We start from the raw sequence: 24,525 nt of genomic DNA, 5'->3' as shown, positions 1-24,525 counted from the left end.
GACGATATAGCAATTGTAGAATATGTGGACGAGGATAGAGCAGATTGGGTTGTCCTGCACATTAAATCCAAAATGGTCAAAGAAACTCTCTTAAAGGGAAGCTATGAAACGTTGCGATATGGCTTTGATCTGGCTGATGACGATCAGGAAACACAAGAAAGCCAAAAACCGCACGGCGAAGACAAACGAGCAAATGGAGGAAATAACGTTTTTATACCTCATTCGGACGGAGAATCGGACGATAGAAGTACTGTAGCCTTAAGGATGACATATGACGACAGGTGTGAGCTGGAAAAGGACGACACGCTCAGACATAGGGATTAAAACAATTCAAATAGATTCAACAATTGGGGTTGGCTGACCTCAGCTTTGAGCAAACCAAGAAAGGCCTAGCAGAAAAGCAATCCAACTACATCAGCAAGTACATTAATAGCATGCACCAGAGGAGGATTTCACCATCTGTTTAACATCACTCCCACCTGAAAGGAGCTCATATAAATCGGTGTCCAAGAAACGTGAATAAGCGCTGAGGTTTCAAAACGCTGATAAATCCAGCCGATAAGGGAACAGAAGACCATTAGCCGGGCTCTTGACACTAATCAAATTAGAACGAAAAGTGCTTTAGAACTCCAAACCCATTTATACTGTGTATCATATTACAGAATACAGAGCAAGAGATTAACACTTCAATGTTTCTAGTACTAATAAATGTATACTGGAACCCAGCGAAAACAAAGTCAAGAGAGTTGTTAGACACATTCTCATCCATAAATGAAAATTGCACAAGAGCAATTCCGCAGTCCAATTATAATAATCTGCGGGGCCCTGAACATGAAAGGTCTAGACATTGAGGGTTTCCCCATTGAAAGAGCTGACTGAGGAAGTCGACAGAAAGCAAATGAAATGGACAAGAGTGATGGGAGACAACAAACATGTACATGTTAAATGGTGAAATAGAAGGAGACACTTGGGGGGGGGGGGAGGGATTTGGGGGTTTCCAATGTGAGTCAAGCATCTAAACTGGACTATCCGGATCACGAAGAATCATCTCGACAAAATAAAAAGGATGGAGGTGAAATCACAGACCTATAGTGACCATAACATACTAAAATTAACATGGAATGTAACATGTCTGGTGTCGAACCAAATACAATACTCCTGGAAATAGATCAAGGAGGTAACAGATTAAAGCTCAAGTCAAAAGACATCAAAAAAGAGCGGACAAGTACATAGATGGAACAAACGTAGATCAATCAGATACTTCATACGACACCCCCCCTTCTTGGAATCCTACAGGGTGGTGAGGACTGGATTGAAATTTCCTCTACTAAAACCAAGGTAATCGTACAGTAGCACAGTGGCAGAACAGAGGAAACATTAAGGAAAGACCTGAGAGACATTCAGAGGCAAAAATCCAAAATATTAATGAAACAGAACTAAAGCGATTGCTAAAGGCCAGAAAACAGAGTTTCAGAAACTGGATGATGCGAACAGGAACAAGCGGAAGAAATTATACAAGCAATGTCCGAAAACGTGCGCGAAAGGTGGTCCATCAAACAAAATCACGCTGAATCAGCAAACCGGTTGAGCTGTGGAGTCTGAGACGAACTGGCTGGCTCATTATGCCAACGTCTTAGCAAGTAACGAGAAAGAACCAAGCAAGACGTTCGCTCCCCTCATAAATGGGTAGTGGAAGCCGACGTGGACATCGAAGGTATGATAAAACTAAAAAATGTATCTGCAGCAGGACCAGACAGCCTATCAAATAGGTCATTGAAAGCCGACTCAAAGGCATGGGCCAGGTTCATAGCAGCGGTATTTGAGATCATCAAGTAGTATGGAAAGCTACCAACCTCATGGACATTGAGCATAATAATCCCGATATTCAAAAGGGGTACGAGAAATGATCCAACGAACTACAGGCCCATTGCGTTATTAGATGCGATAGGTAAAATCTTCGCATCCACGCTACAAAACACGTTTAACACAATGGGAAGAGTGATAGAATCGCAGATCCACGACAATCAGGCTTTACAAAGGGTACTGGGACAGACTTAAATCCATCTCATTGTTGCTAAAATTAGACACCATCGGAGCAAAAGGCAAACTTTCCTAGCCTTCATTGACATGAAACAGTGTTTTAATGGAGTAAACCGCCAGAAATTGTGGTCAAGACTACATGCCTGGAAATGTCCAGAAGACCTGCAGGGGCACAGAGTCTCTACATCAAAAAACAACCTGTGTTAGGCTCGACACAAAAAGCACGCCATCAGCTGCAATTCAAGTCAACAAAGGAGTAAAGCAGGGATGTCCCCTAGCAGCAACGCCATTTAAACTGTACATTGCAGACTTACCTGAAGCCTTCCGACAGATAAAGCACTTCCCTTCCAAACTGAACACAGACAGAGATCCCAGTCATTGCATACGCAGACGACGTGGTATTAATGGATCAGACACAGATCGGCCTACGCGCTTAGACAAACTTTGAGTATATGTACGAAAATGATCCGGTCATAAACAGCGCAAAAACAAAGATAATGAACATTGGGGCAAAACATGGGGAAAGCTCCAAGTTGTTTAAATGGAGAATCGGACAAGATCAGCTTTAAATAGTACATGCTACACAATACTTGGGCATAAACGTCAACACTTGAGTGGCAGAAGGGGAACTATACCAAAAAGCTAACTTGCTAGCATCTCAAGGTGCCATATTACAACGCTTGCTATGGCAAAATGTCACTAAAGCCACTGCAGACATTTTATGTGAATAAAGTGATCCCCATTTTGAAATATGGAGGAGAGGCGGTGCTAAGTCTCTCGGTGTGGAAGTTCTGGAAGGGAAATTCTGGAAGAAAACGGCAAGACTTCCCAAAAGTCTGCTGATGGTGGCGATTCGAGCAGAGTTCGGCCTACAGTCTCTACATTCAATAGTAGTGGAAATCTCTGGGTCTTCAACGAAAATTGGCGATGGGGTATACCTTCCTAAAATAAGATTGGAAAGGTAAAGGACCCAGGACCCTAAATGAATGAAAATAATGTAAGAAACATCTGGAACATTTAGACTTCATTAAAACAGCTGATTGAAAATCCAGAGACAGTGAAGGGAAAACTTTTTTTTTTAAAGAAACACTGGATTAACACCTGGTAAGCAAAAACGCAGCCGACATCATTGAGAGACTGCCTCAAATCATCGGCTAAGAAACACATTCTCGCTATATATTCATACGTTTCCAAGAAAGACTCAACATCTACCCAATAGGGATGTAACGGTATTAAGGTATACCGTTAAAAATACCGTGAACCACTCAAACAATAATAACCGTCACATTGTTTATACCGATATACTGTTTATACCGTTAAGTGTGCTTTTCAATCTGATTTGGAAAGGCTGCAATAAGCAAGTTCTGCGCAGTCTTGGTCTTGCACTGTTGGATGTGCCATCTGCAAAGTAGTTTCAGTTGGAGCAGTTTTTAATGCCCTTCCATAAACCACACGTGCCTGACACAAAATCAATATGTTAGCAATAGGAAGAATAAATATAGTGCCAAGAAGGAAAAGGGTTTACTTTGGGTTGGCGGCTTTGGGGTATATATATTTATAATGGATAATGTTTGCTAAACATATGACAATGGAGGATTTCCCTGGTTCTATCATTGAATTTACATATAATAGGTCACACTGTGAAATTCACTAATCTCTGTGGGTATTCCCTACTATCATACCAAAGGGTAACATGTTGGCCCGCAAGTAAACTAAAGGCTGTAACGTAAAAAGAGTGTGTGAGTGTGTGAGTGTATACTACCATCATCCTCCATTGATCTGTGGCATGCAGGTTATAAAGATGGCAACATTTTCATCTTCCCCAGTAGCCAGTGGGGGAGCTAAAAGCCTAAATGAACACTTAAGAAAAGCTATCAGTTTACTTTCCCAGTTGCAGCAGGCCCCCCCTCCTCCTCTCCACATGTGTGTTTGGTGGAAGCAAGGGGTGGCATTTCAGTGGAAAGTATGTTGAAAACCTCATTTCTGGCTCTGTGTGCCTAGTTTTGTTTGTGTTGATAAATCTGAATTTGTGACCTTTTAGAAAATATTTGTTAAGATTAGTTAACTCCGCCTGCTATACCGCGATAACCATGATATACCGTCATTTGGCAAGAAGTTTATCGTACCGTTATAAAACTAATACCGTGACACCCCTACTACCCAACCAACAAATATCTCCACAGGGCAGGAAGACGTGGGGACAGTAATGGACAATTTAGGCTCTGCAACATCCAAGGAAGCTTGGAAACAGACAAACATCTAATATCAAATTGTCCAAGAGTAACTGAATAGAGATCTCTATTCTTAGCAAAATACGCTGAAAACTTCAACTCGCTCACAGCAGATGAACGGTGGGCGCTATTCTTGGAAGGACACAAACATGGACGGGTTTGTGCGAGAATTATCTTTCTTGAAAAGATAATGCGAAAAGTGGTCACATTGGATTGCAGCAGAAATATAGACATTAACAATGGCTAGACTGAGTGAGGCCTGATATTATTGTAGAGCATAACCCGAAAATGGGTTATAGCAAGAAACAAGGACGTTAAGTGTGAGATCAATCACGCCGATCTGGAAACTTAATTCTGAAATGTATGATGACAGTGTGTAAAATGTTTGTTAGTAAACTAAAATACACAATAAAATGAAAAGAAATCATTGACACCCTTGCTCCATACTTGGCTGATTTCTGCAATCACCCTGGCCACTGAAACCTTCCCCTCCCCCTTAATCACTCCCTTGTGACCTCCCTTCTTAAGAAGCCCTCTGCCGATCATTCCTCTACGGCAATCTACCACAACAATCTCGATCACTCCTTTCTTGGGCAAACTCCTGGAAAAGATGGCCATCTCCCAGCTTAATCTACATACTGAATCTGCCGGTTGTCTCTGTGACCACCAGTCTGCCTTCAAGCAGCCAGAAGCACGGAGACTGCACTCCTGAACACATGTGAAGACCTGCTCTCCAATCTAAACTCCAAACTTCTTTCTGTCCTTGTTCTCCTTTGTCTATCCTGCCTTCAACACGGTCAACCACGCACCTCCGGCCCACCGCATCTCTACCTTCTGTTCTAACTTTCAGTGTTATGCAGATGACACTCTGCTCTTTTTCAGGCTCCCCTCCGTCTCTCCTGCTCCTTCTCTCATACCAGACTGTCGTGCCGCCAAGCATCTCTGCCGTAATGCCAGTAAGACCAAGATCCTCCTCATTGGGACATCAGCTCACGCCTTCCCCCTCACTCTGGCTGCCCACCCTGGGCCCTCTACATGCACCTTCCTGTGAGGCCAAGAACCTTGGCGTCACCTTCGACTCCACCATCATTCTCTCCTCACATCTGACGTCTCTAAGAAGTCAGACTATCAGTTGCACCTTCTCAGAGGTATTCTTCCTTCTCACTTTCCCCCAGACGCTCACTGTCTCCAGAGCCCTGGTTCTCCAAAGGCTGGACTACTGCAACAGCCTCTTTCTAAATCTGCCTGCCTCTACTCTTTGCCCTTTACAACTAACCCAGAACAGGACTGCAAGACTTGTTCTTGGCCTCAAGCCCATGGATCGTATCTCTACAGCGCCGAAATCTCTCTACTGGCTCCCTGTGGCTGCAAGGATCAATTCAAGACCCTCTGAATCATCCACAAGGCTTTCATGGGCCGGGGGCCACACTATATCCAACTTTCTCTTCCTAAGAATCTTCCTTCTCGAGCCCTCCCCTCCCATCCATCTCCAACTCTGAGGGTCAGACGCTTCTCCAAGCAGAGAGTGGGGGTTATATCTGTCCTCGGCTGGGGACTCCCTCTGGAAGAGGCTCCACCAACGGTTCTGGAAGCAACTAAAGGCCCTCTTTTTCGCTTCCACTTTCTCTCTCCCTCTCCCCTTGCTGATGCCCCCGTCTGCTTTGTAAAATGGTTACCCACTGAACTTACAGGACCAGGCTCCTGCACAGCCAGTTGCCCTTGCACTGCCTCCGGTCCTCCCAACCACTTAGGCACTGTTTTGGCAACCCTACAGTCTAGACTCCCTGCAATGATGAGCCACCTCCTTGGCACCACATACGTGCTCCATTGCACGCTCCCCTCCTCCCTCAGGCACTTATTCCCCCGCATGTGCGTGCTCTGAATGACAAGGCCTAGTAAGGTCGTGTTTTTACCCTTCTATGTCTTCCCTTCCTTGTCATGCCTAGAAACAAACGTGAACAGGGGCGTCATAAATGAAATATCATAATGCGGAAGAATGAATCTTATGGTACATATGAGATGTAGCTGTAGGTTGGTTGCTTTGGCGACAGCAGCTACGTGATTTGTGACGGATAGTGTGGTTTGATGGTGAAGCATAGGGAATTGACTAAGGATAAGGAGATGTGTGGGTTCACCATGCTAGGGTGAGTTTGGATTTGTGCCTTAAGGGGAAAGATAAGGAGGTATTTGGTTTTGGACAAGTTTAGTTTGAAGTGGGTGGCCATTTAGATCGAAAGTATCTCTGCAGTTGGAACAATGCATAATCTATCAAGCCACAAAGTTTCCACTAGCTGTAGGCCAACGATAATTGACTTGGCGATTAAGAAATGGTGTCCTGCATATATGTGGAAATTTGAGATTGAAAGTGACTTTACTTTATGACTTTACTTTATGAAAGTGACTTTACTTTATGACTGGCTAGCATTTTGCAACTTGAATTTTGTACCCAACACCAGGACATTAAGAATGTTCGAAATTCCGTTGTGTTGTGGAAACAAACGTCCCTGCAGCAACTTGTAAAAGCTGTAGGTTATAAAACATGCAAATAAAGTGCTAAAGAAAGGACGACCAGAGCACTGCATAAAACTAAAGTCCTCCACCTTAGGCGACCGTGATTGTCTCACAGTGTAGGGCTTGCCATTAAAAAGAACTTAATTTTAAAGAAGGTAAGGGGCAAAAAAGGAAATGACTGCCTAAATGAACCAATCACTTAGAAGCCACCAAGGCGGAATGACTTCAGAAAAGAAGGACTGCATATGTATAGGCACTTGAGAAAAGACAGATGGTGGGTACACCAGATCCTAAACAGTGTTTAAATGCTGAAGAGCCAGTTGCAGAAAAATCCAGTCACCCAAGACTGGTACAATTTACAGAGTGGGCTGGAAGGAGAGGGAAAGAAGAATGCTAAATCTTACAAGTTCATCTAACATCTTGTAGTGTACAACAAGCTGTAATGTCTTCCAACTTGAACCAGTTTAAAGCGGTTATCAAAGGGCAGTTTTGCAGAAATTAAATGTTTTCATAACAACCCGAAACTCGGGATTATCAGCTCATCAAGGCAGTCAGAATATCACAGTGTTGATACAGTATGTGCACTACACGATGCTCATTAATGTCTTAAAAGTCTCTCCAAGACAAGGTAAATGCATAAGTAAACAATTTTGCTGTAATGTTTCAGTTAATTTTTGGAGGGTCTGCTGGAAGTTTTAGGCCGCATGTTTTCAGAATAAAATGCAAACTAGAAACAGCAATCAGAAAACAGGATTCAGAATTTAAGAGATCTATAAGACGACAAGAAAGCACTTACACCAGTCGCTCATGGTCGCTGTATTCCTTAGCAGGGTCTATGAACCAGTCTCTGGAGAACGAGGCGTACACTCTCTCTCTCTCTCTCCCTCAAGCTTGGACTGTCAGAAACACTGCACTTTGCTTCATGATCCTCTCAGCTAACCTGCACAAGATGGCTTAACTAAAGACAATGAAGTTTGTAAATCGTGGGCTATAAAGAACGCTAGATCTTACCTACGTCTTAACTACATTATATAGTTACATAGATACTTTTATCTGCGTTACTGCTTGTCTTTAGAAGGTATGCTCCATTGACCAGTTTTTGACAGACTTTAGATCAAAACTTGTCTGCTAACTGTACAAAGTTCAGTTTTCAAGAAAGAACCAAGCAGCGCAGATATACAAGGGGGTACAACACCCATCACATGTGATTAACAGGAGTGGTGTTCAGCCCCTCAGCACATTGGAACGGCTCCTACTGTTTACATTGGCTGATGTTAGTATTTAAAACCACTTTCATGTGACATTCGAAATTAAAGTGAAATAAAAGATGACAGAACAATGACAATTTCTGCACCCTAAGATTGTGGTTCTCAATCCATTTGTGTCTGAGACAGAACATAAAAACAGGCGTGTTACAAAGAGACATATATGCAAACAAAGAAAGTGGTCAATATAATACAACCTATTTTTGCTGAGAACTATATTGTGTACTGTATTATCTCGGGAACTGGTATGGGGGTTCATTCCGATAAGGTAATGTGGGTCTTGCAGAAGGATAGGGAACGGTTTAAACACTTCTTTTGAATTACTGTTCCCTTATAGCTCTAGGATTATTATTTTTTTTTTTTACATTATCTTACAATAAAGGGGACTTTTTCACTCAGGCAGCACCTGTTGAGAACCACTGCCCTAGGGCACAAGTAGCAGCAGATTAAGTATTGGAAACAAAGTGAACGTTTTGTTTTTACAACAAGAACGTTACTACATAGAGCAATGCGTCCACAAGTATACATAAACACAGTATAAACGGTGTGCTTTAATGAAACATCTTTCTCTGTGTTCACAAAAAACGATGTAATGCATTTTAATGGTTTTCACAAGAAAAATTCTCACTTTACCTAGCTCATTTTCATTTCTTACTGTGGCAGTATATTATCCAATCCAACCTCCTTATACTCAAATCAACATGGTTATAAACTGGTCTAACATTTTAAGCAACCTTTTGCAAAAATTGGCAATATTTAAAGCATTTACAACAATCAAGTGTCTGCTAGCCATCTACTGCTCCAGCTGAAAAGCCTACTTATAACGACATCAGTGCACAGAATAGTGTCCGATCAATATATTTTTTTAAGCTGTCCTTGTATCATAAAATGCAGCCTTTCAATCTCTTCAATTGGTACGACCATGCTAACTGTTCACCAAAGTCGTTTCACTATATAACATACTGCTCACCCAGCCGCTCACCCAGCCATTCATCACTATATACAAGCATAACATTATAAAATGACGGAGCAAACCAGGACTTTGAAATTACGTTCCAGCAGGTAGCTTTGTACACTTACATTACTCGTGACCTCAAGCTTTTACTGGACCGGGACACATTAAACGGAAATTCAAATCGTTGCAACCCAGACTCCAAAAGAAAATCTATACCTTGCAAATCAAAGAGGTATCCCTTACAATGTTATCATTGTGACGCTCTGAACACAGCTAAGTTACGAGGCCCGTTTTGCTTCCAATCCAAGACAGACTCAATGAATGAAGTTAATAATTGCATAGGAAATCGTTCAAGCCAAAAGAGAAAGAAGCCAAAGCAGGCAGAGACGATACTCAACAAGAAGATTTGGTCAAGTTGAAGAAGGAAAAATAAAATATAAAAACACATACTTATCACAACTAAGATCCATCTAAGTAACACAGAAAATAAGACAAATAGTTTAAAACGAGGTTGCAGCATCTGTGCAAAATGCATCAACAATCGTTATGACTTTGGAAGAACGAGTAGAGGGATTGAATTCCAGTATTCTCAGTGAAAGGGATGATTCGTCAGAAGTGTTGTTAAACAGGGTCCTTTATTGAAGCAGCAGTTCATACTAAGGTGAGTATGAAGAAGGATTCCAGCCATTTAAGAACTGTGCCATTTGACAGATGTTGGTGACCTATGACCACTGAGAAACCATGACTTTATCAACAGAAAGGATGAGCATACAATATAACTTGATCTTTATGTGCTTGCCTCACTACCACAATAAGAGCCTTTAAAGTGTCAAATGCTGGCAGCCATATACATTACAAACTGATGTCAAGTATCAACTGCAGGTCAGTCGCTAATATCTAGTTAATTAACCATTTTGATTGGAATGTTAATTCTTATTCTGTGCAACAAGTCACATTAAGCCTGCCTTTCAAGAACTTCAGTGCTGCTGTGACAAAGAAATCCTGCAAATTCTGCTAGTACAAGCACAAGTCCCACATTGATGTATTGGTGAAGGGATGGCACAGGAAACAAAACGGTTCCTTCAAAGGCAGGATACTTTTCACAACGCAGCTACACCAGCAAACAAGACCAGCACAGTCTGCACCCAAAAATGTCTTTGCCGCTTATATTCATTTCGACTTCAGTGTTTGTCAGGCAGTTTAGTGACAAATACTAGAGTTTCCACCATATACACAAGTGACTGCTTCCAATTGTGGCAGATCAATAGTACATGTGACAAACAACCACTACATACGCCAGGAAGAGTTAATGAATTTGATGAGCAAATTGCCAACCTATCAGTCTTGAGTTATCGGAGCCAACTGGCATCGTCCAATTTATTTATCAGCTAACTGGCCTAAAAAATGATCGATTCCAACCAACTGCCAGATAGACTGCATAGAAAGAGTGTCCACTAACAATTCCCATTGAGGATTAATGAAAATGCAGAGACGCTCGTTAAGGGAGTCCACCAAGATAAGCTTGGTACATTGAGGTAGGACATTCGACAAAGGGGGAGGAAATGATGTACAATAATCGAGATACAAAATACAACAGTTGCCCATGACCCCTACATCCCACCAGTGCCTTTATGGGACTCACCACTCTCGAGCTCACTGCCCTTCTTGGTAGGTGCTGCGTTGCCCATGCTTCCACCAGGGTCCCCTCCGCTGTCTTCCTCGCGGGAACCCAGGGGGGTCCTCACAGTGGCTAGAGCAGCGATCCTCCACCTCCTCCTGAGAAGGCCCCAGCAACCTATCCCCAGGGCCCCAGTAGACTGCTCCTGGTGATCCAAAAATGTCTGTTAGGTAACTTCAGGCAACAGAAATCCAACTTGGGTCCAGCAGCTTCTTCAACAATACTTTCAAAAATCCTATGGGACACTCTCTCTACAGTACTATCAAATAAAATGCTCAATATGGCTTCACAACTCCCCCTGCCGTCAGCTGCTACACTGGGGCCTTCAAATGGGTCGGCAACTAGGCTTGGTGTGCAGCTCCTTTCCAGACAGCCAACAGTGCCCCCCTGCCTTACTGTAACAGCATTGCCCTGTCTGTGACCCCTGAACCTGACAGTCTGCCCATCAATGCCCATACACGACAGGTTGCACTGCCTATGTTCCGCACCAACAGTCTATAGACGTGAAGCTTTACCTTGAATTAAAGTGGACCCCCTATGCCACTGCATGCAGCCCATAAACCCCCCGAGGACAAGTTGCACTTAATATACAGCATTGACACGGACTTTTTACTCAAGTCCAGTAATCTCAAGCTACTTTGACAAGCTGTATCAAAACTCTGGCAGCCCGAGGCTCCCCCCTCCCTAACAATCCTGGCCGCAAGCGGTCAGACCGGTGCCTAGCCTAACATTGATGCCCCCTGGTCTCCCTAGGACCCCCCCAACAGCCAAACCTACCCCCTAGAAAACCAGCTAGGCCTCATAAGTCATCTATCGCCCAACAGGAGACCCACTACCACTCAGCAGGCCGTGAACACTCTAGCAGGTAGCCCGTGATTTCAGAGGCCCCTCTTTGAAGGTAATCTCCCCGGGGCCCCTCCCACACTGGCCCCGCTAACTCCCGGCTCCCCTCTCGCACTGTGCCTCTCCCTGTCTCAGATAACTGCCAAGAGCGATCCCCCAGGAGAGCCTGTCGGCCGCCACTGGCGTTGACCGTGTCGCGATAGCAGCAGTTCTCCGCCCACCGTTCTCACCCTCCTAAATCTCTCCTCCCAGGGCGCGAGCCAGCGCCGGATTGACTGACTGACTGACGTGCGGCGGCGGCGCGCGTGCCCGAGCCCCAGCCGTGTGACGTCACGCGCCCTTGCCTCCTTGCCGCTCGTACTCGGGTTCGCTTTCACAGCCACAGGGACTCAACTGCCGAGGCGCGCGCGCGGGCGCGTGAGACAGCTCAGAGTATAGTAACGGGAAAAGGGCTACGTCAAAACCCCTGTTCCTCACCCGCGCCCCCCCTCCTCTCCCGAGCCTCTGAGTTCAAGTGAAACAGCAGTCGCCATCTTTAACTGAGAGGAAAGTCAAGGCAAGTTGAACCTGGCTCCCACCTTAGTACCCAGCGGGTTAAAATTGTGTCACCAAGCACTGTAAAAGGAAAGTATGTTTTAAACTAAACAGGAATCCTATCCTACAAGTAATATATTATACTATTTTTTTTATTTCTGAGAGCAAACACTATTTTGATTTCATTTAAAAAAAACTCCAGCAACATTTCATATTCCGATTTTCGGTGCAATGTATATACTAATAATGTCTCAAGAAATAGGATCATGAAAATGTTTTCTATTATTTTATTCTACAACCAATCAACATTGTATCTTCTATTGAAGGCTTCCTCAGATATATCAACTGATAATGTCTCTTCCGAATGGCTGGTACCTATACGTTCATATTATGTTGGCTTTGAATGCAGTCAAGCTAGACTTGGAGAAAGACAAGAGTCCTGTTTCTGTGTTCATGGCTAAGAACGGCTAGGTCGATTGCCGAATTACTTCTCAGCGAATTTCTCAGAGAATGTCTAACTAACGGCTATTAGAGACTTCTTCAATGCAATGGATGTTAGTTTTCCCGTTCATCAGATTTGATGTTCTATTAAATATGACATTGAATTTTAAGTGGCATAGTGCGTTTTACAAATAGCAAACATTATACGTAATCCATTAGCTACTCTGGAAAATAGTTTATTTATTTATTATGTATCATTAACCCTAAAGCCTCCTTATACTGCTTGCGCCCAGTTACCCTTGGGTTTGGTGCGCCATATAAAAATAATAAATAAACAAATAAATAATAAATCAGAGGAAGACCAAGCCACTGTTCTAATGATGGACATAGGAAGATGCAGAGAAGAAAAAACCATGTTGTGTAATAAAGATAGGTGGCAGAGTAATCAGAGTAATGGCTGACTATGGATCAATCCTGACTATCCTGCCAATGCACACATATAAAGAAATAGTTGGAAAGCAGGAAGTCATGGTGCTCAAAGCCAAAGAAACAACCAAAGGTATTTGGAAGGGACAGCATACAATTTGTATTTATTTTTTATTTATTGTACATTTGTATTGCGCCTATACAGCCAAGGTGTTTCCAGGCACCACAAGGTGCGGGTGGGGCGACAAGGAGAAAAATAATAACGGTCCTACTAAGCCTTGTGACATTCGGATCGCGGAAGTGCAGAACAGGAAGTGCAAAGGGGGGGGCAGGAAAGAAGGATGGGAGAGGGAAAGGGGCAAGTGCAGGGGGGCAGGGGGCCCCAAAGGTTAGGCAACTGCTAAGGGAGGCAAGAGGGCAAGTAACAGGGGTAAGGGTAGACTAGTGCAAGTAGGGTGGACCAGACTCAGTAGGCTAGTCAGGGAAGGGTGCCCCAGAGCAAGTGCTGGTTAAGAGGTTTGGTGGGGGACTGGTAAAGGAGGGCCTGGTAAGACTCATTAGGGACCAGGAAACCAGTTGCAACGGCAGGGGTTTTAGCAAGGGAGGGGAGGGGAAAGGAGGAGGAGAAAAGAAAGGTCTGGAGAAGCTTCCGGAACTTAAGGAGATCCGGCTCAAGTCTGAGAGGGGCTGTAAGGCCATTCCAGAGAGAGGCCACTGCCCAAGAAAGAGATCTACCCCCCAACTCTCTGCTTGGAGAAACGTCTGATCTGCAGAGATTTGGAACTAGAGGACCGAAGGACTCTAGCATGTTTGTATTTAGGCAGAGAAAGTTGGATGTAGCAGGGACCTGTTAGGAGGGGCCACAATCTTCCCACACCCCCAAGAGCTTCAGAATAAGTCAAAGACAGTGAAAGGTAATGTAAGAGGGGTTGGGGTGCCCTTAAAGGTTTCTACATGGCCACTTTATAGCATGCTTCGTAGATGTAGTGTCCATGCAGGAATAGGAGCCATTTTACGCATTAGTAGCCATATTCCAACACAAATCTTAAACGCAGCGCAGTAGTCGGGCACTCCAGGCCTATGCCGGAAACATGAGCAAAGGAATAGGTTGTATCCCAGGCACTGATGAGAAAGGCCAGAGCTACAGATATCCAGAAACCCTTAATTGTCTAAAATGCTGCCAGCCTTCGCAGCCCGGGAAGAATGTGCTCCGCCAGGCCCTGGGAGAAGGGATGAGTATCATTCTACGATACAATCACACGAGAAGGAGGGCCACGGGCCTCCGACCCCCACCAGTCCTAATCCTAAATATAGCACCCAAAGGCCCTAGCTTTAGGACCTCAGAATTCCAAGCAACCAGTCAGCTCCAAACCACTGATCATAAACCTGTAAACCTGTTATGCCCCCCGATAGATCAGAAAGATCAGAAAGTAGCGCTTTCCTGCATTTACTTCTAGGTCACGTAATTTGTGCTGCGAGGTGCATGGAGGGATGAAATGATAGCCCATAATGAGGGTAGAAGATCTTGGGGAGGTGCCAGCCTGCCTGGGAGTGAGTGAAGTGTGTGAGATAGTATGACCTCGGCTTTCTCTCGGACCCTGTCTGCTCATACCAGGCGCTCTGCTACATAGTTGGAGATTGTTGTTTAGTTTGCAAATAATTGCCAATTACCCAGTTTGGGTCCGATGACCAAAGCAACATCACCAACGTGGGAGAAGATGGACGGACGGGGCTTGGACCAGTGGCCTGGTATCCCCTATAGAGCTGGCTGTCCATTTATAGGGTTTCACCAACCAGCCACGCAGTTTTTTACTGTATGTGATGATGTCACTGATGACGCTTTGTACCTTCATAATGTGCTGTCCATGCTGAATTTGTCAGAACCTTCTGCAGCAGCAGAGTTCTTTGTTGGCGCTTCCAATTTTTGTATGGAAATAAACCTTATTATCCTTGCAAGAGGTATCTTGGGCCTTTTTCCCTAGTGGGTTGTATTTTTTCTGGTGTGAGCGTCTAGGGCCTTTCCTACATTTGGTGACCCCGACGTGATCCCAGTGACCCCCACAGCGACAGAGGCTTCCAGGCCGATTCTCTGATGGGGTCGTGACCACCTCCAGCGAACAGTCCCAAGCGTGCAACCCACAGACGTGTGCAGGAGCTCTTTCCACAGAATTCCTGTCTGCTCTTTGGAGTGGGACGTGGATCCAAGGAGAGGGCAGGCCGTTATTGGGACACCGTGATGAAGAAGCTAGGATGAACACGCAGACGTGAGTACACCGCTTGCGAGGGATCACACCGAGCGGTATGGTGGGAGGAGTGTTGTGTGTATGAGTGAAGGAGGAGTGTGGTAAAACCACGTGGTGAGATTTATTTTTGGTAATATAAGAGGATTTTACGGTCAAAAAACAAGAATGTAGGGATCCTTTCCTAGTGAGGGAAGATGATGATGTCATTTGTTTTGTGACAAGGAGATAAAGGAAAAATAGGAGCTCCATATAATTAGGGGGCTCGGTGGAAGTAGTGGTTGTTTACCTAGCTTGTTATTTTAGCTTGTTGTTTCAGTGTATTATGATTTTTGTGCACAAGGTGGAGGCCAGAGGTAGGCCAGTGTTAATAATTTGTTTGGAAAGTGTGTAGTGCGTGTGTGAGCGTGGAGAGGCGGAATTGTTCACAGGAGGAGGCAGGGACAGTGGACTGGTAGTCTCACAATCTCACAATCAGCAGGTTGATTACCAACATCAATTTCCTTATCACTAGCCCAACTCCTCACCTGAGGTCTCTGAGAGGTCTTCCAAGGGTTCTTCGGATGATGTGTCCTTCTTCTTTCCTCTCCAGGCACTGGCAATGTCCTTCTTTCCTTTCTTCTGGTTTAGCTAAGGATGGGCTCCCCCGGAGGTAAACTTGCCTAGTAGACCACCTGCCCGGCAGCGGGGACTCCAGGGAGCTCACCCCAAACCAGGGAAAAGCTAAGGCTAAAAAACCCTGGTGAGGTCCACTCTGGTTGTTGTAGCAATGTGGCAGTCCTGGCGGGAGGTCTGATCTACTTTGAAACTCTGAAGTAACGTAGCGTTAAACTGGAATAGCACTACAAATCCCAGCATGCAATTGTGATTTTCCGAAAACACTGTGCGGAGGACAAATGCAGAATTGAAGGTAAATGTATCAGCAGGAGTACGGGAAGGCACACGGAACAGACTACGAGAAGTCTGTAATGCAAGAGGAAGACCGGAGCGAGCCGGTTACTTAAAAATAGCACAGGTTACAAGAGGAGGGGACGCAGAGGACCCAGGAAGGCAAAGGCAGGGAGCGGTAATGAACAGGAGGATCGTAGAAGGCAGAGCGGACAGGAGGGATAACAGTTAGCAGTAATAAAGACACAAGCATCAACCTACCCTAACAGAGGGTTGCAAAACGCCGGCCTGAAGCCCCGACTGAATGATATAAGCAATGGCGGCGGCCATGAATGGAAACTAGACCGCAGCTTCACATTACGTGAATAACGTGATGGAACTTGAGTGTGCCCTCCAATGATCCCATAACTGCCAGGGTCGGATCGTGACAGGTAGTGACCTTTGTGATAATAGTGTGCGCAGTGTACATTTCTACAGGGTGGGGTTTTTGAGCGTGCAAATTGCAAAGTAGGAAGGGAGCGCCATTGGAGTACATGTATAGTGCATTACCATTATAAGGGGATAAGATAGAGAAGTATCACAAACAGTGGGTGGTAGAGACACAAGGGGGGATACCCCGCTCCTAGCCAGATCAGGGCACACACAATAGAGGGATACTAGACCACATGAGCATGTTTTTAGCTGCTAAATATATGGGTAAACAACTTAAGAGAAACAAGATATTGGATCTATGCAAGATGATAGAGGTTGTGGAGGACCCTGATGGGGGTGGGACTCAGAATACTGAAGGAGCCCCCCTAGATGCAATGTCTGTGACAACTCAGGGGAATGGGGCTTTGCCCATGCACACAGGGCTTTACCCACTCGCCCAGCAAAGGGGTATACAAACCCGACATACGTGCCCACCCCAGCGACTGCACCACCTCCATACACATTAACACTGGGTGCTATCCTGCCCCAGGATAGTAAGGTTCAGAAGGAGTTAGAAGAAGCATTGGAGGCTACATGGGTAGAATTGGCTCAACTGTAAGCGACTCAAGAGGGGAGTGGGTTGAATGAATGGAGTGCAGGAAACATGTTGTTTCGGTTAGATAGAACAGCCATAAATGATGTGCACATTGAGAAGGAGGGAGGTGGTGATGGGCGGGCAGGAAATGCGGGGTACGGGACAGTGAGATCCGACAGGGACGCAGACAGAGAGCTGAGGGAAGACGAATGGGACACAGTATATGAGATTGATGACGGTGAAGGGGATGTGCAGCAGGCGCCAGAGGTAACGCCACGGTTGGAAAGTTTGTGGGGACCACGATTAAGGAATAGGTTCAGTCAGGTGGTAGTGGAAAGGAAAAAGGGAATTGCTGGATGGCTTAAAGTTGTGCAGCAGGGCGGCAGAGTTCACGCCGCAGTTGGAAAGTTTGTGGGGACCACAATTAAGGAATAGGGGTGGTCGGGTGGCGGTGCCAAGGAAAAAGGGAAGTGCTGGATGTTGCATAAAGACTTAGGCAGAATGCACTATGTGCGCTGGGTGAAAATGGATACGAATAATTTGATTAAGCTGCTCGCACACCTCACCGCCGGGGCTGGCAAGTGGATCTATGCCTTTGAAAAATAGACAGCAGGGATTCCCTTTGCACATAGGGGTATGAAAAGCCTGCTTGTTGCGACTGTGGGGGACCAAAGTGGAGACGTGTGGGTCGAACCAGGATATCCGGGGTGAAGCTGGACGATGATGCACACAATGGTGCACTCTTTCACAATATCAGGGCACAGGTGTGGAACGCGCTGCGGCAGACATACCCCGACACATCAGACCTGCAGTCTATCATGCAGTATGCCGTGGGGGACGATGAAGACCTGCGCAATACATTACTGAGGTTCACCAGATGTGGCGTGCGGGGACGGGGGACCAGTGGTAACGGTCAGTTCCTCTTTTTTATTTCATTGTTAAAAGGGGTTTGCCCAAGGAAGTTCAGAAGTCCCTTGGCAAAATAGTGGGCATTTAAGCGAAAGGATGGGCTGAGATTCAAACCATAATCAGACACCATTGTAAGAGAATAAAGGAGCGAGAAAAGGAAACGGTCCAACAGCTGCAGGCTGAGGAAGTGAAACAAGTACAGAAAAAGATATCTTTTCTGTCGTTTTGTACCTCGACTCACAATAGCTCACCGCGTTTACGCATGGGGGATGCACTTTGAACATACAAGGGTATTGTGAGGCCCCCAGAATTTTCAACAGGATATTACACGCTCATTTAGGCAATATTCAGGTGACTAGTATAATTATTTAGCATGGTGATGATTTACTAGTGTGCAGTGTCAGCAAGCACCAGTGCAGAAGGAACTTCATAACAATCCTATAAGCTCTTTGCCAAGGTTGATAAGGCTAAATTACAGTACTGCCTCCAGGAAGTACTCTACTTGGGTCAGTTGATCTCTGTGAATGGCAAAAGAACCATCCCTGATCACGCCGCCCCTGTGCGTGCGACCCCACAGCCCTAAACAGTGAAGGAAATGCAAACATTCTTCAGACTCTGCAATTATTACAGGGCATGGGTACTTGACTATGCAGCATACACTAGGCCCCTTTTACAGACCCTCATGGAAGCACAAAAGGAGGACAACAAAATAGCGTGGACGGAGGATATGCTCACGAATTTCAATGACCTCCTTGAGTCATATCGACAGCGCCAGTGCTAGCAACCCCAGACTACACGTAAGAGTTCTATTTATTCTCCCACTCCAACGGGCAACTGATGACTGCGGTCCTGACACAGAAAAGCTCCACGGGCATCAAGCCATTGGCCTTTTACAGTGGTATGCTCGACTCAGTAATGCAAGACCAATTTCCATGTGAACGGGCACTTGCGGCTATAGCATTTGCCATTGAAAAAAGTTACACTATCGTTATGGGAAGCTCCGTAAAATTGTAGATCTCCATTCTAGAGCGTTTAAATCCTACACTGACCATGCAGCGAGCATCTGTATACACAGTTATTTTGTCGAGCCCAAACATTCACATTGTACGGTGCAAAAGTGTTAACCTTGCCACGTTTCTGACAGAAATGTGCTCTGATGAAGACTTAGCAAACCACAACTGTGCAGCCTTTGAGGGAGAAGAAGATGATCTACCAAAAGCATGTGATAAACCACTCGAGGGGAAGAGGTCCTCTTAGTTGACGGGTCACCCACAATTGACCAGAACACAAGCTTGTGGCACACTGGTTCATCAGTGGTCCGTCTAGTGGATGGGGAATACAAAACGCTAGTGCAGAAGAGATTGCCAATGTATTTTTCGGCTCAGGATGCCGAGGTCATAGCATTAAATTGAAGTGCTACAATCGCCTCAGGGTAAGGGAGGAACGATTGAAAGGGGGCCGGCGAAAATCACAGCATACCCGGATTATACCTTACACGTACAACGCAGTAGGATGAACTTTGGAGCGGTGAAAAGGAGGCTGAAAGAGGCGGCCCAGAAATACATGTTGCTTTATCCGGCCAAACTGAAATTGCTCTACAAGAATAAAACTTTGTTTTTCGAGACGCCGGAGGATGCTATGGAATGGCTGGACATGCTGGGCCGCCCCAAGAGCCGGGTATCCAGACGGGAGCCACAGAAGATAAGTAGCACGCAGCTGGGTCATCTCTGGTGACATAACACATGACACTGGGACTTGAATATAGCATTAAGCAGAGCCTATGGGGAATGTGTTGCAGAAAGTGCATGTTTGCAAGATCCGTTAGAAGCTATAATCCCAACCAGATAAGTGGGAGCTCCTGGGTGACATCCCTTGAACCCCATAGCACTACGCTTAGTTAGGTCACCGTTAGTCCATTGACACCCAGCGGGGTCCTAGTCCTCGTTCACGAGACAGGACCAGACGCGGGTGGGCCTAAGATCCAGGGATGGAGCTGATCATTTGTTGGGGTTGGGTAAGGAGGGGGAGGGGAGGGTTGTGTGCCGTAGGGGAAAGTTGGGGAAAAGGGGTGAGGGAAAGTGGTTGAGGGGGGAGGGATAAGAGTCGTGAAACGGGCCATCGAGGTAGACACCAGGGGGAGAGGAGAAGAATTTTAGGTCAATGGCATCGGGTAATCTCAGGGTCGTGACCTGGAATGTGCGGGGCCTCAATAACTATTTAAAACGTAATAAGGTGATGATGTATCTAAAGAGGATGCGGATTGATATAGCTCTGTTACAGGAGACCCACCTCACCAAGAAGAAGTTGGAGGTGGTCAAGAGAAAATGGAGGGGTACAGTCATAGGGGCCACATACTCGGTATATGCAAGAGGGGTGATTATGTGGGTGGCACCGCATGTGCCATTTCGGCTGCTCAGTTCGACGACAGACTCAGAAGGCAGAATGGTGGTGGCAGGACTCCTAGAAAACAGAGAAGTGAGCACCATAAACTTGTATGCCCCTAACCACGATACAGCAACATACTTTAGGTCCCTATATAGCAAAATTAGCCCTCTGGTGGGTGGCGCAATGGTGTGGGGAGGAGATTTCAATTGTACCCTGAACCCCAAGATAGACAGGTCAGACAACAAATCAGAAAAGCCGGCGCCAGCAGCCAAGGCGCTGAGGTCCCTGTTGACAGATCTTGGCCTAGAGGATGTGTGGAGGCGATTGCACCCAGTGGATAGGCAATACTCGCACTATGCAGTGCCACATGACCTACATGCGAGGTTGGACTATGTGTTTGTTGCTGAAGAGATAGTGGGAGAAATGGTGGGCACGGAATACAAGGCCCGGGTGCTGTCCGACCATTTGCCTTTGGTCGTAGAGTGGCGACATCAACCCCCCAGAGCGCGAATCCCAACTTGTAGGCTCAGAACTGAGGCTCTATAGGATACAGGATTTCAGGAGGACTTGAGGGAGGCCATTTGAGGAATATTTTGAAATTAACACAGGAAGTGTACGCTCTGTGGGGACAGTATGGGAGGCATTTAAGGTGGTGGTGCGGGGGGTGGCCATATCAAAATCCAAAGGGCTTCAAGGGGGTATTGAACGGGAACTGCAGGAAACAGAAAGGGAGTTAGAGGGCCTGATAAAATGTGGGGGGACCACCCGAGACGGCAGTGTCAAGATAGAGAACTTACAGATAGCTTGTCTTGTAGTGAACTCTGGGACAGATTATGTTAACTAAATTATAAGAAATATACAGAGAGGCTACATGCAGGGGGGATAAACCGGGTAGATTGCTGGCCTGGTTATATAAAAATGAGATGCCCCGCCCGGTGATCAGAGAGGTCAGGAACGCGGAAGGTCAAATCTATAATACCCAGGACGGGGATTAACGGGGAGTTCCTCAGGTATTACAGACAGCTATATGAGGACACAGGAGAAGAAATGAGCCATGAAATACAGGAAACAATAGGGGATATGGGGCTGCCCACCTTGGATGACCTAGAACGTGCAGATCTAGACGCCCCAATCACCGCGGATGAACTGGAGGCGGTGATTCAACACCTACCCACATGTAAAGCGCCGGGGTCGGATGGGTTACCCAGCGAGTTTTATAAAACATACAAGCAGGAGCTACTCCAGCCGCTGCTTGTCATGTATAATGAAGCTTATGAGCGAGGGAACTGCCGCGTCTCTCCGTGAAGCAGTGATCACCCCGCTCTTGAAACCAGGCAAGCCAGATACGGCGTGTGGGTCTTATAGGCCCTTGTCTATGTTGAATCAGGACAGGAAAATACTTACAGCAGTTATGGCTAACAGGCTAAAGAGGGTAATTGGCAAGCTGATAAACCCGGACCAAACAGGCTATGTACCTGGTAGAAATATCACAGACAACCACAGGAGGCTGCACCATATCATTGATCAAGTCGATGGGGACCCGGGCGAGCTGGCCATCGTGTCATTGGACGCGGTCAAAGCCTTCGATTCAGTGCGGTGGCCATGGTTGAAGGCTATCCTGAAGGGGTACGGGATTGGGCCAGGATATATCAGATGGGTCCAGATGTTATATAGCTCCCCGACGGCGAGAGTCAAAACAGGAACCATAATCTCAGAGAAGTGGCAGCTCAGCAGGGGGACCAGGCAGGGATGCCCCTGGTCGCCCATGTTATATATCTTGGCATTAGAGCCGCTGGCAATTTGCCTGCGGCAACAATACGGGGAGGTGGGGATCCGTACGTTAGGAGGCACACACCTGATATCACTGTATGCAGACGATATGCTCCTCTACTTGCGCTACCCGGAGGAGAACCTGCAATATGTGCTGGAGGTGATGGATCGTTATGCCACCCTCTCTGGCATTTCGGTGAACCCCAGTTTGTTCCCCTTGGGAAGATACAAGAACACATTGGAGAGACTACCCACCCTGCAAATACCCTGGCAGCCCGTGACATTCAGGTACCTGGGCGTAAACATCTACCATAGGATAGAGACAGAGCACAAAGACAATACAGAGAAAGCAATTGAGGGAATCAAGAATAGAATGGTGTTCTGGTCTTGATTACCCCTAGCCATGATGGGAAGAGCAGCTCTACTCAAAATGGTGGTTCTGCCTAGACTCTTGCATTTTCTTGTGAATGACCCGTACCTGATCCCCAGACGGTTTTTGTGAGACCTCATGGCATGTGCAGGGGCTTCTTATGGGGCAACTCCAGGAATAGAGTGGCCCTGTGGAAACTACAGAACACATGTGATAAGGGGGGCATAAACCTGCCGAATTTTGAATTATATTACTTGGCGGGACAGCTGTTGTATGTGGCTAGGTGGTTGTCCGCCGAGGGCTCGGCTGAAGCTAGGCTTTTGCGGGGTGATACAGCTCCATACTTTCTGAGAGAGATAGTGTGGCTGCATAAAACTAAAATGGCGGAGATGGGAAGCTTGTTGGTACTGGGCTGGGAAGTCTGGCGCAGGGCATGGAGAACCGTGGGCGACCCAGACCCGCTCTCTCAGCAGGTCCCGCTGGTGGTGTTAAGCGGGAACGACTCCCAACTGTTCAAAGGGGTCCGCAGATACTGGGAACCGGTGGGCTTGGCCACCCTCGGAGACATATGGCAGGAGGGTGAGGCACTGGAATTCCAGAGGCTGCAGGAGGAGACCGGGTTGCATAGAGGCCAATACATTACTTATACCAGGCTCATGAGATGGGTGAGGGAGAGGTGGCCGGAGACGGTACTAGCGGAGGAACCTGATGCCGCCCTGGAAATGATGTATGATGTCTCGGAGGTTGGGCACGAAATATCTAGGATATATGAGCTCCTTAGAGGGAAGGCGGAGAAGGTGCTGCTCCAACTGAGGAAGGACTGGGAGGAGGAGGTGGGAGAACCCATGACAGAGGGACAGTGGGAGAGAGCTCAAAGGTATCATAAAAAGGTGTCCCGGAATGCGAGACTCCAGCAGATCCAACTGTATGTCACCCTCAGGGCCTATTTGACCCCCGGAAGAATAGCCAAGTTTGGAGGCTCGGCTACTCAGAAATGCCTCAGGTGTGGGGAGGAAGAGGCAGGGTTGCTGCATATGTTCTGGGCCTGCCCCGAGGTGCAGAGATTCTGGGAAGAAATAAGGACGAAGATGGCTAGCGGGGGCGGGGGTGGTGCTTGACGTGAGGTCTGCTTGGGCATGCATGCTTGGGGTTTTTTCTAGGCCACGTAATTCAAAGCACGTCAGCAAGATGAAAGACCTTGCCTACATTTTAGCCATGCGTAGAATAGCAATGTGTTGGAAGGCGGCCCATAGGCCCAGAGTGGAGATGTGGTGGGCGGACCTCCTGAGATGGGCAGAAGCAGAAACTGTGGTATGGTTTGAAGCTGTCACTAGAGGAGGAGAGGAAGAAGTGGGCCCTCTGATAGCTTGGAGGCAACTTGTGGCCTCAATGACAAATCCCCACCAGGTCATTCATGAAACAGAAGACTCAGATGAGTTGACAAGCACTGAGATTCTGGAAAATGTTTACGCAGATGGCACGGATGAGACGGCTCGAGTTGTGGGGAGGGAAGGGGAAGGACAGAGACTGTATAATATGATGCTTTGCTATTAATTATGACCGCCCTTAAAAAAGGTTGTAATATTTGGTGTGTTGTTTGTTAAAATAAAAATGATTAAAACATTTTTTTAAAAAGAAGTGCTCACAAAATGATAAGTCAGGATGGTATAACTGGGTCACCCTTCCCCACGTTTTTAGCACGAGGCAAGGTGGGACTCTCAAGCACAGAACACTCCTGGGCTTCTCCAGGACAAGCTTACAGTTTGTTTCCAAAATATCAGGGCCTTCTGTGGCCAAGTCTCTGTTACACCAAGCTTCTTGCCTCAGAGGGCCTGATGCACTATAAACAACAAACAAAAAGTTCCTTTCAACAATCTTCCCATTGGGTGATTTCCTTTCTCCTGTGGATCCCCCTCAACCAGTCTCCGATCCATTTTCTAACATTGCATTCCCTCAGTTGGGTTCACATTTGCCAGCTTTACACTTATTTGTAATACCTTGCAGTATTCACTTCCCCTAGCTTTTCTTAGCCC

At 46.3% G+C, this 24,525-nt stretch overlaps 1 protein-coding gene across 2 annotated transcripts in view; it reads right to left on the bottom strand.

The window, feature by feature from the left end:
* The window catches only part of PRKACA (protein kinase cAMP-activated catalytic subunit alpha), a 1,211,861-nt gene extending 1,199,950 nt beyond the window's left edge, over positions 1–11,911 (bottom strand). The window contains exons 1-2 of one of the 2 annotated variants that reach the window (XM_069603980.1): positions 10,645–11,911; positions 7,579–7,740 (exon numbers count right to left, since the gene is read on the bottom strand). In XM_069603980.1, the coding sequence (XP_069460081.1) occupies positions 7,579–7,591 (13 nt within the window). In that variant the 5' untranslated portion in view covers positions 7,592–7,740; positions 10,645–11,911. The remainder of the gene's footprint in view (positions 1–7,578; positions 7,741–10,644) is intronic. The other variant, XM_069603981.1, reaches the window with a different exon arrangement.
* Between the last annotated feature and the right edge of the window lie 12,614 nt (positions 11,912–24,525).

This window comes from Ambystoma mexicanum, chromosome 3q (assembly GCF_040938575.1).
Source record: "Ambystoma mexicanum isolate Mex_15411 chromosome 3q, UKY_AmexF1_1, whole genome shotgun sequence".
Taxonomy (NCBI): Eukaryota; Metazoa; Chordata; class Amphibia; order Caudata; family Ambystomatidae; genus Ambystoma; species Ambystoma mexicanum.
Note: the sequence above shows the minus strand (reverse complement) of the source record. Positions and strands in the feature narration are given on the sequence as shown.